Source organism: Phacochoerus africanus, chromosome 2, assembly GCF_016906955.1.
Source record: "Phacochoerus africanus isolate WHEZ1 chromosome 2, ROS_Pafr_v1, whole genome shotgun sequence".
Taxonomy (NCBI): Eukaryota; Metazoa; Chordata; class Mammalia; order Artiodactyla; family Suidae; genus Phacochoerus; species Phacochoerus africanus.
Genome location: NC_062545.1, coordinates 206,229,961 through 206,244,810, shown reverse-complemented (window position 1 = coordinate 206,244,810; position 14,850 = coordinate 206,229,961). Strand labels below are relative to the sequence as shown.

Here is a 14,850-nt window from a genome sequence, read left to right as displayed (position 1 = left end):
GCTTGCCTGAATGTTTTGATACTACTGCAGGTTACCAGCTGACATCGGCTGAGTGTTATGATCTTCGGAGCAACCGCGTGGTTGCTGACCAGTACTGTCACTATTACCCCGAGAACATCAAACCCAAGCCCAAACTTCAGGAGTGCAACTTGGATCCTTGTCCAGCCAGGTCAGTCATATTTGCCATTTTGTTTACCATGATCATAAATCAAGTTCAAATAAGCTTTGTAAACTAAAATTGTTTTAATGAAAAATAAAATGATGTGAAGACTAAAGAAGTGCTGCTATCCAGTGCCTATTCCTAAGCAGGTGTTATTAGAACCCATGCCCTTGACCTTCCTGGTAGAAGATGCCATCTCAGGGTCCAGGGGTTTTCCATTTGTAAAGCTGCTGGTGAGGGACTCTGCACAGGCCTTTGCTCTTCTGATTTCGTTTTATTCTGGTGACTTGTTTCTGATCTTAACAAATGTGATGGCACAGTGTTCTCAGGGTTCCTTCCTTTTTTAACTCAGCCACCTGGTCACTGAGATGATCAGACCAGATACTATTTCAGAGTCGCATCTCACCCATTTGAGCCCACAGTGGGCCACACTGATGAACTAGAATCATAGACCAGTCTTAGAGAAGTTCTTCCAGATTTAAATAAATTCAGCCTTCAGTGGAGAGAAAGCAGGACTTATTTCTCTAATATATATTTTTAAAGGTCTTTTTAATGAGGAGCTTTAAAGAGACACTTGACACATTCCCATATGTTTGCTTTGGGGAAACCATGCAGTTATTTGCAGGATCAAGAATCAGACTGACGAATGAAATATCTCAGATGCTTAGTAGTCAGAAAGTGCAGGTTGAGAGTTTTTTCATGGCAGGAACATTTGCCTTTTTAGTTGCAACGCTTCCTGGTAATTCTCTTTTCTTAGCCTCAACACGTGAGAGAGGATATATGAAAGCTTTTCTCCTACAAAATGAAATTTGAAGACCAAAAGATAGAGAATCCTTTGCAAGACCCTTAGACTCCTGAGAAATATCTCAATGTTATTTTTTTAAATCATAGCATACTAATTGTATAGTCATAAAACAAAACTTTGAAGAGTTAAAATACTGCATGAGCAATGGGGATGAAAATCATTCTATCTTTAAATTGTAGGCCAGGCAATTTTAGTTTCTCTTTTCTGCTGTTAACTTTTGAAAGTTTCTTTTCTTGTACTCTTTCTGCCTCACATTCATGAATTCTGAATTCTCCATATGGTGGGAAATTGCTATGATTAATTTACTCATAGAAACTACGAAACCTAGCTGATAAAAGTGAACTCAGAATAATAGGTTTTCATTAGAGAAGCAGAAGAAGAGATATTTTATAAACATATAATTTAGGTGAAGTTTAATTTAGCTTTGTATTACATGAGACAATTATGTATAAGAGATTGGATATTGTATAAAGACTAAATGAGGTGCTAAAATTTTGCTTGGATCTCTTTATTTTAGAAATATTAAGGGCTTGAGGTATTTTTAGCTGGCATCACTCTCACTTAACCCCATTTTTAAAATATTCTACTTGTTATACATCCTTATCCCTATCTATACCAGGAAAGCCAGTGTGTGAAAAGCATAATTATCCCAATTTTAACACGTCACCTCAGCCATAGAGAGACTTGGAAGATCTTACACACAAATGCATGAAAATGTATGTGTGTGTTTCTAGGAGAAAAGAGGGATACACTTCCCAAAACTGTGTAAAGCTTTCCCCCCACTCAGAAAAAACTTCAATGAAGAGAAGGCCATGAAAAACAGTTGTGCAGTAAAAGCATTTTGTTAACAATTTTAAGAATGTGTTTATAATCAGAAAAAAAAATTACTTTTTTTCCTCGGGCTTCTGAGTTTTACCTGTTTTTTCTGTTGGAGTCATATTTTTGGCTGGTTTCTTATTATTCAAAAACAAAAGGCCATGCTACATTGAAAGAAGTTTGTGCAATTTATGCTTTTTTCTATGTCTATGTTATTATAAAACATCTAATACAGCACATGAATAAATGTTGGGACAGGTGGCTGTTAAAAAAAGAGAGAGAGAAAAGTGAGAAAAGGAGAAAGAAAAAATAGGTTAGAAACAAATGTCAGGAAGCTGCTTTTTTATTACAGAGATAATTAAACAAAGCTGTAAAAATTAAGACTTAGCAGTAGGAGAGGTTAAAGAGGAAACTGCTTTAGGAAATGTTGTGCTAGTCTGAGGTTAGAGTCCTTCAGGACTGCAGTGAAATTCACTGAGCTCATTTGCATACCTGGGATCAAAGCAACCTTTCTGAATTCCAAGAGAAAATAAGAAGTAAAGATCTGAGAAAAGGAAATAAAGGGACTGGGTAAAATAGGTCCACCCTCTCATCAGACATAGCAGAATCAGACCCTCAAGGAACTCTTTCTAACTATGGATTTAACTGTCTAATAGTAAAATCAAGAGTGACACAGTGAAATTAAACCAACACCTTTGTGTCCAAAATTAAAAGCCTCTCAAAGTGAAAACACATGTTTTAGGACAGATAAAGTCACATATTTTGGCATTTAAGAAGAAATTTATTTTATCTAGCCACTGAGATGTTTCTTCACTTTTCCTGTATTAGGCTAGGATTTTTGGCCTTTTATTTGACAACAAAATCCCATTTAGATAGCCATGTTTACTTCCTGGCAAAATTGGTAAGTACCATGAATAGCAAAAGGGGGCACTAAATACGTCTGCAACCCAGGGTTCATTACTTTACCCTTCTGGGTCACTTTTCTCACCTACAAGTGGAGGTGAGAGAGCTATTTGTTGAATTAAATTAGTGATTTTCAAACTGCCTATAGATCCTGTTGTTCCACAGAGTTGTATGATTAAACTTCATTTTGCATCTTTAAACAATAACTCCAAAAACTATATTCAAACAAAAACTAATTTTAACTTGTTCAAGCTAAGCTGACTTGTAAAAATTGCTGCAATAATAGTAAAAAATATTTTACTACCAAAGGAAATACTTCAGCCCTCATTGTTAAGTTCTTCAATTATGTCTATTTAAATCCCATTGTGGCTCAGCAGATTAAGAACCCAACTAGTATCCATGAGTATGAAGGTTTGATCCCTGGCCTTACTCAGTGGGTTAAGGATCTAATGTTGCCACAAGCTGTGGTGTAGGTCACAGATGCAGTTTGGATCCCATGTTGCTGTGGCTGTGGTGGAGATCTCAGCTGAAGCTCTGATTCGACTTCTAGCCTGGGAACTTCTATATGCCTCAGGTGTAGCAAAAAAAGGAGGAGAGGGAGGGAGGGAGGGAGGAAGGAAAGAAGGGAGGAAGGAAAGAATGGAGGAAGGAAGGAAGGAAGGAAGGAAGGAACTAGAAAGAAAGAAAAAGTATTCCAAGATTGCAAGGAGAGCTATAAAAACTGTTACAATTAGCAGCCACTTCTCTGTGGTAAGAATTTTATCATTACTACACATCTAAAACCAAAACAAACTGGAAGTAAACTAGATGTGATAAACATTAGCCATAATCCTTGATACCCAATTTTTCTATTTACCAAAACAGCCCCACCGTTCTCATTAATTTACTTCATAATAAATACATGTCATACATTTGAACTAATGAATGACATCACTTACTCATTTCACTCACCAACAACATCCACTGGTTTCCATGGTTGTGGACTATCTTACCTAGCAGTTCTTGGGCTAAAGAGATTGTTGACATCTATCCTATTCTTTCCATAATAATTTTTATGTTTTATAGCTTTTTTCTCATTCTTAATGCTAACTCAGAAATGTTGATAAGTTAAAAGTCTGTAATGAAAACAATAAAATTCACTAATAATCTTCAGTTCCCACAGATAATCACTATCAATGCTTTTGCTCTATTTCTGTCCAGATTTGTCTATGGCTCATAACATAGATTTAAAAAAATCATTCTGTATATATAATAGACACTTGGAATTCAATGACCTAGCATTCTCGCTCTCCACTCTTCTAAAGCAAGCCCAAATGTCCCTAGCATGTATTAATCAGGCGTTTTGCTGAGATAAGAATTTGAGTTCTTTTCACTATGACCAGCCATTGAGCCTACCTGGCTGGCAGCAGTTCCAGTTCAAGAGAGCAGTGTTGCTCTCTGCTGGTGTCACTTATGCAGTTATTTATATGAAGTGATAAAATACTTTGTTTCCTATCCAAAAGCAGCCTCAAAAAGGAGGCCAATACGCTTATAGTGGAAGGGAAGAGAAAGTGATGTTAAAAATTTAACGACTTTCAGCTAAAATTAGGAATATTTCTTGCTGGTGACTCAAAGCTATGACATCATTAATCCCATCATACATGCTAAACCCAATACAGTGTATGCTCTGGTAGTGGTCTCAACTTGGTCCAGATGCATGCTCCTCCAAGATGTCAGAGATCTGGACATGTTTAACTTGTTTTCTGCTTCATTCATTCAACAGTGCAGTTGCTAAGACACTTGTGATCTTATCAAATATAAAATCCTCCTTGGCTCTGCCATGCTATATTCATAGCTTCTTTTTTACATGAGGGGAAATTATTTGTTTTAACTCATCACCTGCTGGTTTATGCAAAGGTTTGTGTCATTGTTGCCTCTTGGATGAAGGGTAAAGTCTATCATGTGGCCAGAAAGCCTCCAAATGTATGCCTATGGTTCAGCAAAAACAGAGAGGCATTATTTTAGCTCAGCTAATAAGCACCTTATGTTTTCAGAGTGTCTTTAAATATAACAAAGACTACATTTGGCCTTACTACGTATCTCAGTCTAGGAGACTTTGTAAGACTGTTAAATCTGTCTGGGGGAAGTTGTGCAAGATGTTGTTTGTGAGAAGATCAGAGAACCACCTTTTCAGGGTTTTTGGGGTTTTTTTGTTTGTTTTTGTTTTGTTTTGTTTTGTTTTGGCACAGACTTCTACTTTTTCCCTCCAAGGCAGTAATGAAGGGGGCTTAAATTGGCAAGAGTTGGATAAGTGAAAAAAGCTCTCACTCATCACACTATCACAGTCACAATCATTAGCAAACAAATCTTTTTTTTAGCTGAAACTGCATCCAGACTCCCCGCTTCCCTCAAAGAATTCAGAACATCATTCCTAAGCAAATGCCCAAACTTGTATGCCCCAAGCAGCAGTTCTTGGTGAGTTGGAAGTGGACTTCTTTGGTCTAACTTCATTAAATTTGACATAAAATTGCATAATTCATCCCTGGCCATAGACCAAAGTGTGATCAAAATCTCAGCATTGAACCCTAATGCAACCTGAGAGAAATAATTTGCAGCGTGAGAGGCGGTATGTACAGTGGGCATGTAAAACCCAGTCACACTAACTGGGTGAGCAACTAGTCCAGTGGTAACAAGGTGATGATCACCGTACATGGTTGTTAGGAGCAGAGCATTGGAGCAACACAGCCTGGTTAGGGATCCTGGCTCTGCCACTAACTGGTTTTAGTAGCCTTTGGCAAATTACTTCTTCTCACTGAGCCTTAGTTTTTTTCATCCTCTGAAGTGAGGAGAATAACTACTTACCTCATAGAGTTGTAATGAGGAATAAATGGTGTAATAATAGATTTAAAGAGCTTAGCAGAGTGCCTGACACATGATAAGCACTCAATAAATGTTAGTTGCTGCCTCTATTATGACTAAGGTCACGATTATGTTGACATAACTTTAGAGAAACTTCTTAACTCTCCAGAAATCAACTTTCTCTTCCATGAAAGAAGTTGAAACTCTAAAATTGCAAATGAGTCTAGAAAGGGAGTTGTCTGTTGTTTTAACAATAGGAGACACAAATTCTATGAAAGCAAATCACATTTATCAGATTTTTTAAAAAAATCATGGCCCAGAGGGAGTTCCCATTGTGGCTCTATGGTTTATGAGCCCCACTAGTTTCCATGAGGATGTGGGTTTGATCCCTGGCTTTGCTCAGTGGGTTAAAGGATCTGGCTTGCCAAGGGCTGTGGTGTAGGTTGCAGATAAGGCTCAGATCCCATGTTGCTGTGGCTGTGGCATAGGTCAGCAGCCGTAGCTCTGATTCAAGCCCTGGTCTGGGAACTTCCATATTCTGTGGGTGTGGGTAAAAAAACAAACAACAACTAAAACATGGCCATGAGAAATTAAGATAAATATCAATGTGTCATTACCTGAAATCCCCACTTAACCAGCTGTGAGACATTGTCCTTTAATCCATGAGGGGTTTATGACAGTGTCCATTTCCAAAAAAAAGGAGAAATCAATGTAAGGACTAGAGAATGGTTTATTCAGATAGAAATTAAAGTATAATGAAACATTTTCCTAATCATGAGGCTCTTTTTGTTTTATTAAAATAAGTTAAGTGATTTAGAAAAGTAATGACTTCCCTTTTTGTACTCAACCTCATTTAAATATATTCCTTTTAGTAGCTAATGAGTAAGCAATAAAAAATACCATTGTAAAATCCCATTTGCACTTTCATGCATTTATGATGAGATAAATAAAGCCTAGTTCCAGTGTTTTTTAGAGTGTGTGGTCATACCTTTCACAAGTTTATAGACCTACCACACATCATCAGACAATTAACTGCAACTCAGAAATGGCAGCAGTTCAGTTCTTCCACCAAGCCAGTTCATCACTAATAATAATAATCACTTCCTAGATTACATTTTAAGCTTTTAAAAAATATAATTATTTATGTAATTCTTGTGACTAACTTGTGAATTAAGAGAACAGACATTATCATCCTCCTCATTTGTAACCTCCATCTATCAATGTGACTTTAGCAGCTAAGTAACTTCTTTACTTAACTTCTCTAGGCCTTAGTTTTGCCACCAGAAAATGAGTGTAATATTCCTCTTGGAAAGTAATTATGAGGATTAAATGATGTGATGCATGTAAAGCTCTTAGCAAGATGCCAGGCGCTCAGCAAAAATCAGCTAATTATTATTGAGAACCAAACCTATAAAATGGCTTGCCCAATGTTCTGCTATTTGAAATTTTAAGTGCTTTAGTATCCATTATCTCAATTCAGTTTTGCCTTTCCTAAAAGGTTAGCTAGACAGAGATTATCATCTATATTTACAGATGAAAAAACTGAAGCCCAAAGAGCATTATGGCGCCTGCCCCAAGTCAGGGTGGGTAAAAGAAAGCTAGTTGTAGACCTAAGTGCCTCTAGTTCTGGAGTATCTCGTATATTATGTCAACTCAGGTCACCTGATCCCTGGTTCCATCCTGTCCCACGGATACCCTTGTTATGCACGATGTTTTCAGCAACCCGTGAGATGTGGTTTAAATCCACCATTGACCCCCACAGCCAGAATAGAACCGCCAATTATATCAGTGCAAAGTTTGGTGTCCTGGGTCTTTGAATTGACCATGTACCCAGGTTTGCCAAGCCTCTTTTCTATAAGCATAAATACTGAGGTTTACTCAAATCAAACCATGGCCAGATCACTGAGGACAGTAGGACAGTACAGGAAGAGCTAAACACCCAAGGACATATTAGTCCCACTTATTTAAAGGCAGTAAAGAAATTGCATTCATGAATATCAAGTATGTTTAACCACAGAAATAGAGATATGAGGAAATTATGATATTTTGGGTCAAAAGATCAAAAACTCTGTTTTTATAGCAGAAAGTGAATACGTATCTTTAAAGTATTTTCAAAGCCTAAACCAGTGAAGCATGCAGGGTTCTTGTGGTCTAGTTCTAAAAATTAAATGAATTTTTTTTAATTGTCACCTATATAGACTATTTCCTCACTTGCTGGATCCCAGCTTGCCTCTTTAAACAATAAGGAAAGCTACCGTGTTTCATTAAGTCACCAACCAAGTAGGAGAGATTTTGAGATAATTCCCTAGTTCAATCATTTTCAGTCTGTAGGTCACAGAACCCTGAGTTCTGTCCCAGCAACTACCAGGAAGAGGACAGATAAGAGAGGGCTCCTTGGGATGGGCTTCCAGGCACCCATTCTTATTTCATCTTAAAACTCCTCATTTCATCCAATACTTAGATTTTGCAAAAGACCAATGCAGAAATCCAAGTGTAATGCATTCAAGGTCACACAGAAAGAGGGTTAGCAGAGAGGAAAATAGACCTTCCCTCCCCCAACTCCTCAGAGGTGTTCTTGCCCTCATTATGCCATGGTCCTTTGCACCCTGCCTCTCATGAAAAAGTAAACGCTTGTGTCTCTTCCAACTTTTTATTACTTCTCTCCTCCCCCATTCTAAACAGTTACTTAGGAAGATATTAGTTTCTCTTGCCCTGGAGTTGTCAAGAGAAGATGAATTAACTCTCTTCTGTGCCAGAACTCCTTCCACCACCCACAATTTCATTCATTTTTTTATTGAGTACCAATCCTGTGCCAAGTTCTGTGCTTGATGCCACGACAAAGGCAAAAAAGAATCAGCTACTATCTGGACCACAACTGCCCAGGGGACGTTAAGTCCTATAGTTACAAAGCAGCATGATATCTGAAAGACACATGGGACAGAAAGGGAAGATAAGATTTTTAAAAAGCTGCCATGGCTATTTCTGGGAGGTACCCAATGGAAGAGATGTAGAGTTAAGCTAAGCAGGTTAACACAGAGATGCCATTAGGCTGTCCTTCTCTGCCCCAGACCACCCAGCCACCTCTGCCTGCCAAAGCAGCCTTCCTAGACTGCCAGCCTACCCTCAAAACAGCCTCTCGCACAGATGACAGAGCTAGCAAAGAGGAAGGAGTGGACTAAAATGTGCAGTGAGTGGCAGTTTGGGAGTTTCTTTTTTCTTTCTTTCTTTTTTTTTTTAAAGAGCCAGACCCACAGCATATGGAAGTTCCCAGGCTAGGAGCTGAATTGGAGCTACAGCTGCCAGCCTACACCACAGCCGCAGCAACGCCAGATCCAAGCTGCATCTGAGACCTACACCACACCTCATGGCAACGCCAGATCCTTAACCTACTGAACAAGGCCAGGCATCGAACCTACATCCTCATGGATGCTAGTTAGATTGGTTTCTGCTGAGCCACAGCAGGATCTCCCAGTTTGGGAATTTCTTTAACCTTATTCTTGTTTCTTTGCTTGCTTTCATTCTAGATGGTAGTTGCGCTGCTTGCTTTTGTGTCTGCACATCAATGGCATGATTTCATTGAGTGAATATTTACTCACTGCCTCTGTGCGAGAAGACTCTGTTAAAAGATACGGTAAACAGAGTTCCCTTGTAGAGCAGCTGATTAAGGATCTGGCATTGTCACTGCCGTGCTCAGGTAGATGCCATGGTGTGGGTTCAATCCCAGGAACTTCCACATGCTGTGGGCATGGCAAAAAGAAAAAAAAAGAAAAGATATAGTAAAGAATCTGTAAGACATAAGGGAAAAGACATACATACACATAACATATAAAACTTACATATTATGTATTATATATAATGTTTTACTGTACCTCTAAATTTAACACAACATTGTAACTCAACTATACTTCAATTTAAAAACAACAAAAAAGAACCAACATGGATTTTGTCCCATAGTGTTAAACTAAAGAAAACTTATAGTTAGAAGTCAGTACATAGTTAAAAGTGATGAGAGGGTATTTGGTAGAAGAAGAGAGAATTTTCTGGCTAGATACTGAAAGGGCAAGTAAGGACAGGCTTTAGCAGAGGTAGCACTTAAGATATTTCATTGGGAGTTCCCCTCATGGCTCAGTGGTTAACGAATCTGACTAAGAACCATGACGTTTCTGGTTCGATCCCTGGCCTCGCTTAGTGGGTTAAGGATCTGGCATTGCTGTGGCTGTGGTGTAGGCCGGCAGCTACAGCTCCGATTAGACCCCTAACCTGGGAACCTCCATATGCCATGGGAGCGGCCCTAGAAAAGGCAAAAAGACAAAAAAAAGGGGGGGGGGATATTTCATTGGGTGTTGTAGGCATCATAGGGAAGTAAAGTATCCATCACTATGACTGCAATGAGCAGGCTGGATTGGAGGAGGCAATCGCGCAGGCAGGGCGATCTGTTAGGAGACTGATGCGAAAGAGCCTACATTCATGACACAGAGGTCACACCTGGAAGAACTGATGTCTGTAAAGAACACAAGAAAGAGAAGAAGCAAAGATGGCCTGTGCCACCCTGGGTGGGTGGGAGGATGGCAGTGCTCCTAACAGTAACAGTGATCCCAGGACAAAAAGCAGTTTGCAGGGGGAGATAACAAATTGTCTGGACACCCTGAGCCTGACAAATTGAGAGCATATCCTGCTGTCAGGAAGTCAGGAGTGAGGCTCTGCAGCCCCAGAGAAGAGGCACAAGGTCCTGAGAGCTGCACTGGAAGGGCTGGGTGAAGCCATGAAAGCGATTCATTCCCATTGTAGAAAGAACCCAGAACCCTACATTCGGACTTTTCTCAGAGAGAGAGATTGATCAGGATACGTGAGTTTTACACTTGAGTAGTGTGAGCCTGAGCATGGCTTGGTTTGTAAAGTCAGGGCTATCGTTCTAAAAATAGCTTCTGAGATGCTTTTAGGACAAAGACTCAATCATCTTTAAGCAACACATGGGAACTGAGGTGATAGCCTCATTACATCCATTTATCTCATGTTTCTAAATGTTTCCATCTTATACTTTCTCAAGCTGAAATTATGTTGTACTTAAATATGCTAATGCATGTGGCTGTATGTTCTAGAAAACTTGAAAAAAAGGGAAGCATCAAAAGAAGGAAGCAAAAAAACACCCATAATCTTAACACCAGGAACTAACCACTCATTTTGGTTCTTTTCTCCGTATGTACACACATACACACACATAGAGAGAGAGAGACTTTACAAAAATTAGTGTATAGGTGATATATGAATATGTGAATTTTCTTAGTATTATGGATTACATTGTGCATTATATTTTGTATTGGATTTTTTCAGTTAACCTTATATTTGAACATTTTCCATGTCATCAAAAATGGTTCAAAAGGCTTCATTATCATATACTACATAGTATTTCACTACCTGAGCCCCTCAGAGTATTGAAGCATTCTCCTGTCATTAGGCAGTTTAGCACAGTGTGTACTTTGAAAAGAGAATATGCAATGTCTCTCTTCTACTTGTACCACACGAGTCCAGAATGGCATCTTTGTTCTCATCTTCCCTTCATCCCACCCTGACCCCTGATTTGGGGAAATTTCGATGGAATCAGGTCACTACCCAGTATAGGAAGTGCATGAGTGGTCAGAATAGTTAAGTCAATGGAGAAGGAGTGGCTTTGCTCCCAAACCAACTGCTTATGATATGATCCATTTGTGATCATTTTTTAAAATCATTTTTGCCTCCTTCCCCTCTCCACATGTATTCAGACATGTGTCTGAATGCATATGTACGCATGCACACATACACATGCAAAGCAAGAATTAAACATGGGAAGAACATGTTAAAGTCCCTAAATGACATCTTTTTATATTATTCTTCAGTAGGTACACTTTGCTGGAGAAAAAGATTGAGTGTCTTAAAAGGAAGCAATTGAAAGTTAAGTTTAGGCAGCATTGCCTGCCCCTCTGTGACAGTGTGGTGAAAGGCCAGGGCCGTGGCATGAACCCCAAGAGAGAATCGAGCCCATGCACATGAATATGCATTAACAGGACTGGACAGAGCACCATTGTTTTGATATCTTTCTGTTTTCACAGGTGCCATAGAGTCATTTTATGAGTCTTCACCATGACCTATGCCATAGAAAGACAAATATAGCTAGCGTTTTGCTGAATCCAGGTTTAAAGCTCCTTGTTCAAACAAAAACAGAACTTCTAAATCAGTCCAATGCAAAGTCCAACATCTTGAATTCCATAACACCCTCTCTCATTCCTCTTCTTTTCTTCTAGCCTGTCTCCTTCAGTATTACTGCTTCCCTTTTAAATATCAGCAGCTGATAAATCAGTTGGCAGAGATCTGTAACAGTTTGTTCTAATATTGAAAATGACAAATCATAGCTATAAATTTTTTCAGGAGAGAATGCAGCAATATGCATTTCTGCATTTAGATCTGAAAGTAGGCATGAGTAAAGATACTAGGGTTACCTAAAATATAACTACAAAGTCAGTTCTGTGTATTCCTTAATTAGCTACTCTCAGACCAGTTATTAGAAGAACTTTGGAAAGTTGGAACTTTATCAAATACAGTTCTTTTAAAACGAAAATTTCCTTAATTACTAAGCATAAGAATTATTGGAAAGAGATCACATGATTCTAACAAAAGGCAAGATAAACCTTTCGCATCCAGTTTCTTGGCCAAAGAAGGCAGAAGAGAATGGGAAGTTTCTCTAACTTGGAAAAACAGGGAGAAATTTTATGTTAATATTAATCCCCCTCTTGTGTTAGAGCTGCAGGATTTGGAGCTTTCTCAAAAGGCAGCATCCATTTTCCAGAACATTATTACTTAAGGATAATGCACATACACGCGCCATGATAATTTAGTCATATAAATGGGTACCAAAACTTTAGTCATACAAATAAATGAAGAGAATCTAGTCATGTAAGATAAATAATTGAATTAGTTTTCCAATGTTTGTCCCTCTTGGGAATGTAAGCCTATATTCAAAGATTCATTTCCCATTTTCTTCCAAACTTAATTTCTCTCATTTCTCCATTACCTTCCAGTAATTTCTTCAGGAACTACCCTCTTTGTCACTTCTTCTTTCCTCCTTCTCTGTCATGATGTCCATTCAGTGCTATGTTTTATCTTTCTTTTCCATAGTATACCTAGCTCACTCTTTCTACCCAAAAGCTTAGGTTTTCTAGCCACATAAAAAGAACACGTTATATCATCTTATGTTAAAGATGGGCTCAAAGAGAGTCTTCATTTCTTATTTAAATATAAATATAGACCTTTATGTTGAATATGGATATATACATATATACCCATCCATTTATCCCAGAATAGAATACATGAGTTCCTTCAGTTTTCAAAAGAGGTACTTGCTATCATTCATCAATTGTAAAATAGGTGTCTTCTGCTCATGCCCTACCATGCTTTGCTCCAGCAAATACATGACATGCATCAAATGAGCGTTCTCTTTCTCTCACTTTTGATGGCGGTTCTGTTGTACTAGCCTTTTATCTGAGATTCATGAGCCATAAATCTTCCAAGCTAGGGGCTCAGCAAGAAGAAAATCTTGCCAGTGGGAGGCTTGTCAATCTATGAGGTGGGTTAGTGTATTTTATTGGAGTCCTAAAGGCCTCTGGGGATTCCCAGATAGCCTATAATATCATCTCTTGTGAATCCATTAGCCAGGCAGCCTAAAATGACATCTCTTATGGCTCCTTTAGCCTTTATCTCTAAATCTCACAGGTTTTTCTAGGGCACTAACGACTATCAAAAACAGTCACAACCACCACCATAATAGCAGTTAACACTATATCCCATGTTTAGACCACAAAAAAAGACCTTTCATATTTATTATCTCATTTTAACTTCTCTACCTTTATTTTGGTAGGGAATTCTCTTTTGTTGACAGCTGTCTACTGTATTCACAAGTTCCCCTTCCCTTTATAAAATAACCAAGTGGCTGCTTTCCAGATATTGCTAAAATCCGTAGATCTGCCAAGAGTGCATTACCTATTTGCTAATGCACATTACATAGTATTGTCAGTTCCCAGGTACATAGGCTCATATAGAGTTCTCTCTTTCATTAGAATTGAGACAGTAACTGTAATTGCTTGGTGAGCATCTGGAAGTAACATTAATAATGATGATCATAATGACCTCATAGGATGTATAATTGGGGGGATTAAAGAACATTTACGAGCTTATTGTGTCATAGTTAATGATGAGGTGCCAAGTTTTCTTGCCACCACCCTTCCCACTGGTATTTCCTGCTTGGATCAGAGAACTAATTATAGTAAACGGTGCCCTTTCAAAGACCTTGCCCCATCCTCATGCAAATGCTAGCCTAAAGATATTGAACTGTTTCAGTGCTGTTTTTTCAGAGAAAATTTATTAATGTTGTTTTGCATTTGTCTAAAAAGATTTGTATAATGTGATCATTTAGTGCTTATTTTATTGTGTGTACCTTCTACTCAAGAGGGTTGGCATTATTGTTCCTAACAGTGACGGATACAAGCAGATCATGCCTTATGACCTCTACCATCCCCTTCCTCGGTACGTAAATCTATCATCCTGATGCTAGAAGTAGTAAATCAGTCTTCTGCTTCTTTTATATCTATTCATATAGAGATTTTGTGTGTTTTTTGTCAAAATAAGATGGTAGATAGTATGCTTTACAATCCATCCTGAGCTCTGCTTCTGAATAACCCTGGCCTGCTCAGACTGTAAGCTTGTCATTCAAAAACCATTTTAAGATAGGGTCAGATTACATTGGAGTGGACACAGTAATTCACTCTGATTAGATACAGTGTATGGGTTTATGTTATGTCTTTCTTTCACTCCCTTTGTCCTTTTCTATGTTTCCTCTGCAATGGGACCCTGGTCATTAAAGCACTGTTGCTAACTGTTAAACAAACACTGCCTGAATTATTACCCCAATACCACAAATGTGGAATTCCAGATGTGGTATTACTCTGCATAGGAGCTTTGAATATCTTTTTCTTCCAAAAAAATTATAATTAAATACAAAAAAGGCAGTTTTTTATGCCCTAATTGTTCAGACCATTTGGTGGAAAGGGGAGGTTTTTCTCCCAAAACATAATATTCCATGCACTATGTTGCTTTTTTAAAGTATAATGTTTTTTAAAACTAGAAAAAAATCATTATAGTGATTGAGGGGCTTTTCAAATAACTTGTTCTCTTTATTAATATATTCATAAGAAAACTGGAGAAGCTGAAAAATACACTAGCTCCTTAGTGTCTGGCCTGCCATATTGGGAACAGCTTCCCAGAGAGCAGAAATTAGACTTGGGTTTGAAGTCAACACTGT

General features: G+C 38.3%; 1 protein-coding gene across 1 annotated transcript in view; it reads left to right on the top strand.

The window, feature by feature from the left end:
• Positions 1-14,850, top strand: part of ADAMTSL1 (ADAMTS like 1) — a 452,838-nt gene that overhangs the window by 176,942 nt on the left and 261,046 nt on the right. Inside the window, exons 9-10 of the mRNA XM_047767602.1 lie at positions 31-169; positions 14,025-14,075. Coding sequence (XP_047623558.1) covers positions 31-169; positions 14,025-14,075 — 190 coding nt within the window. The remainder of the gene's footprint in view (positions 1-30; positions 170-14,024; positions 14,076-14,850) is intronic.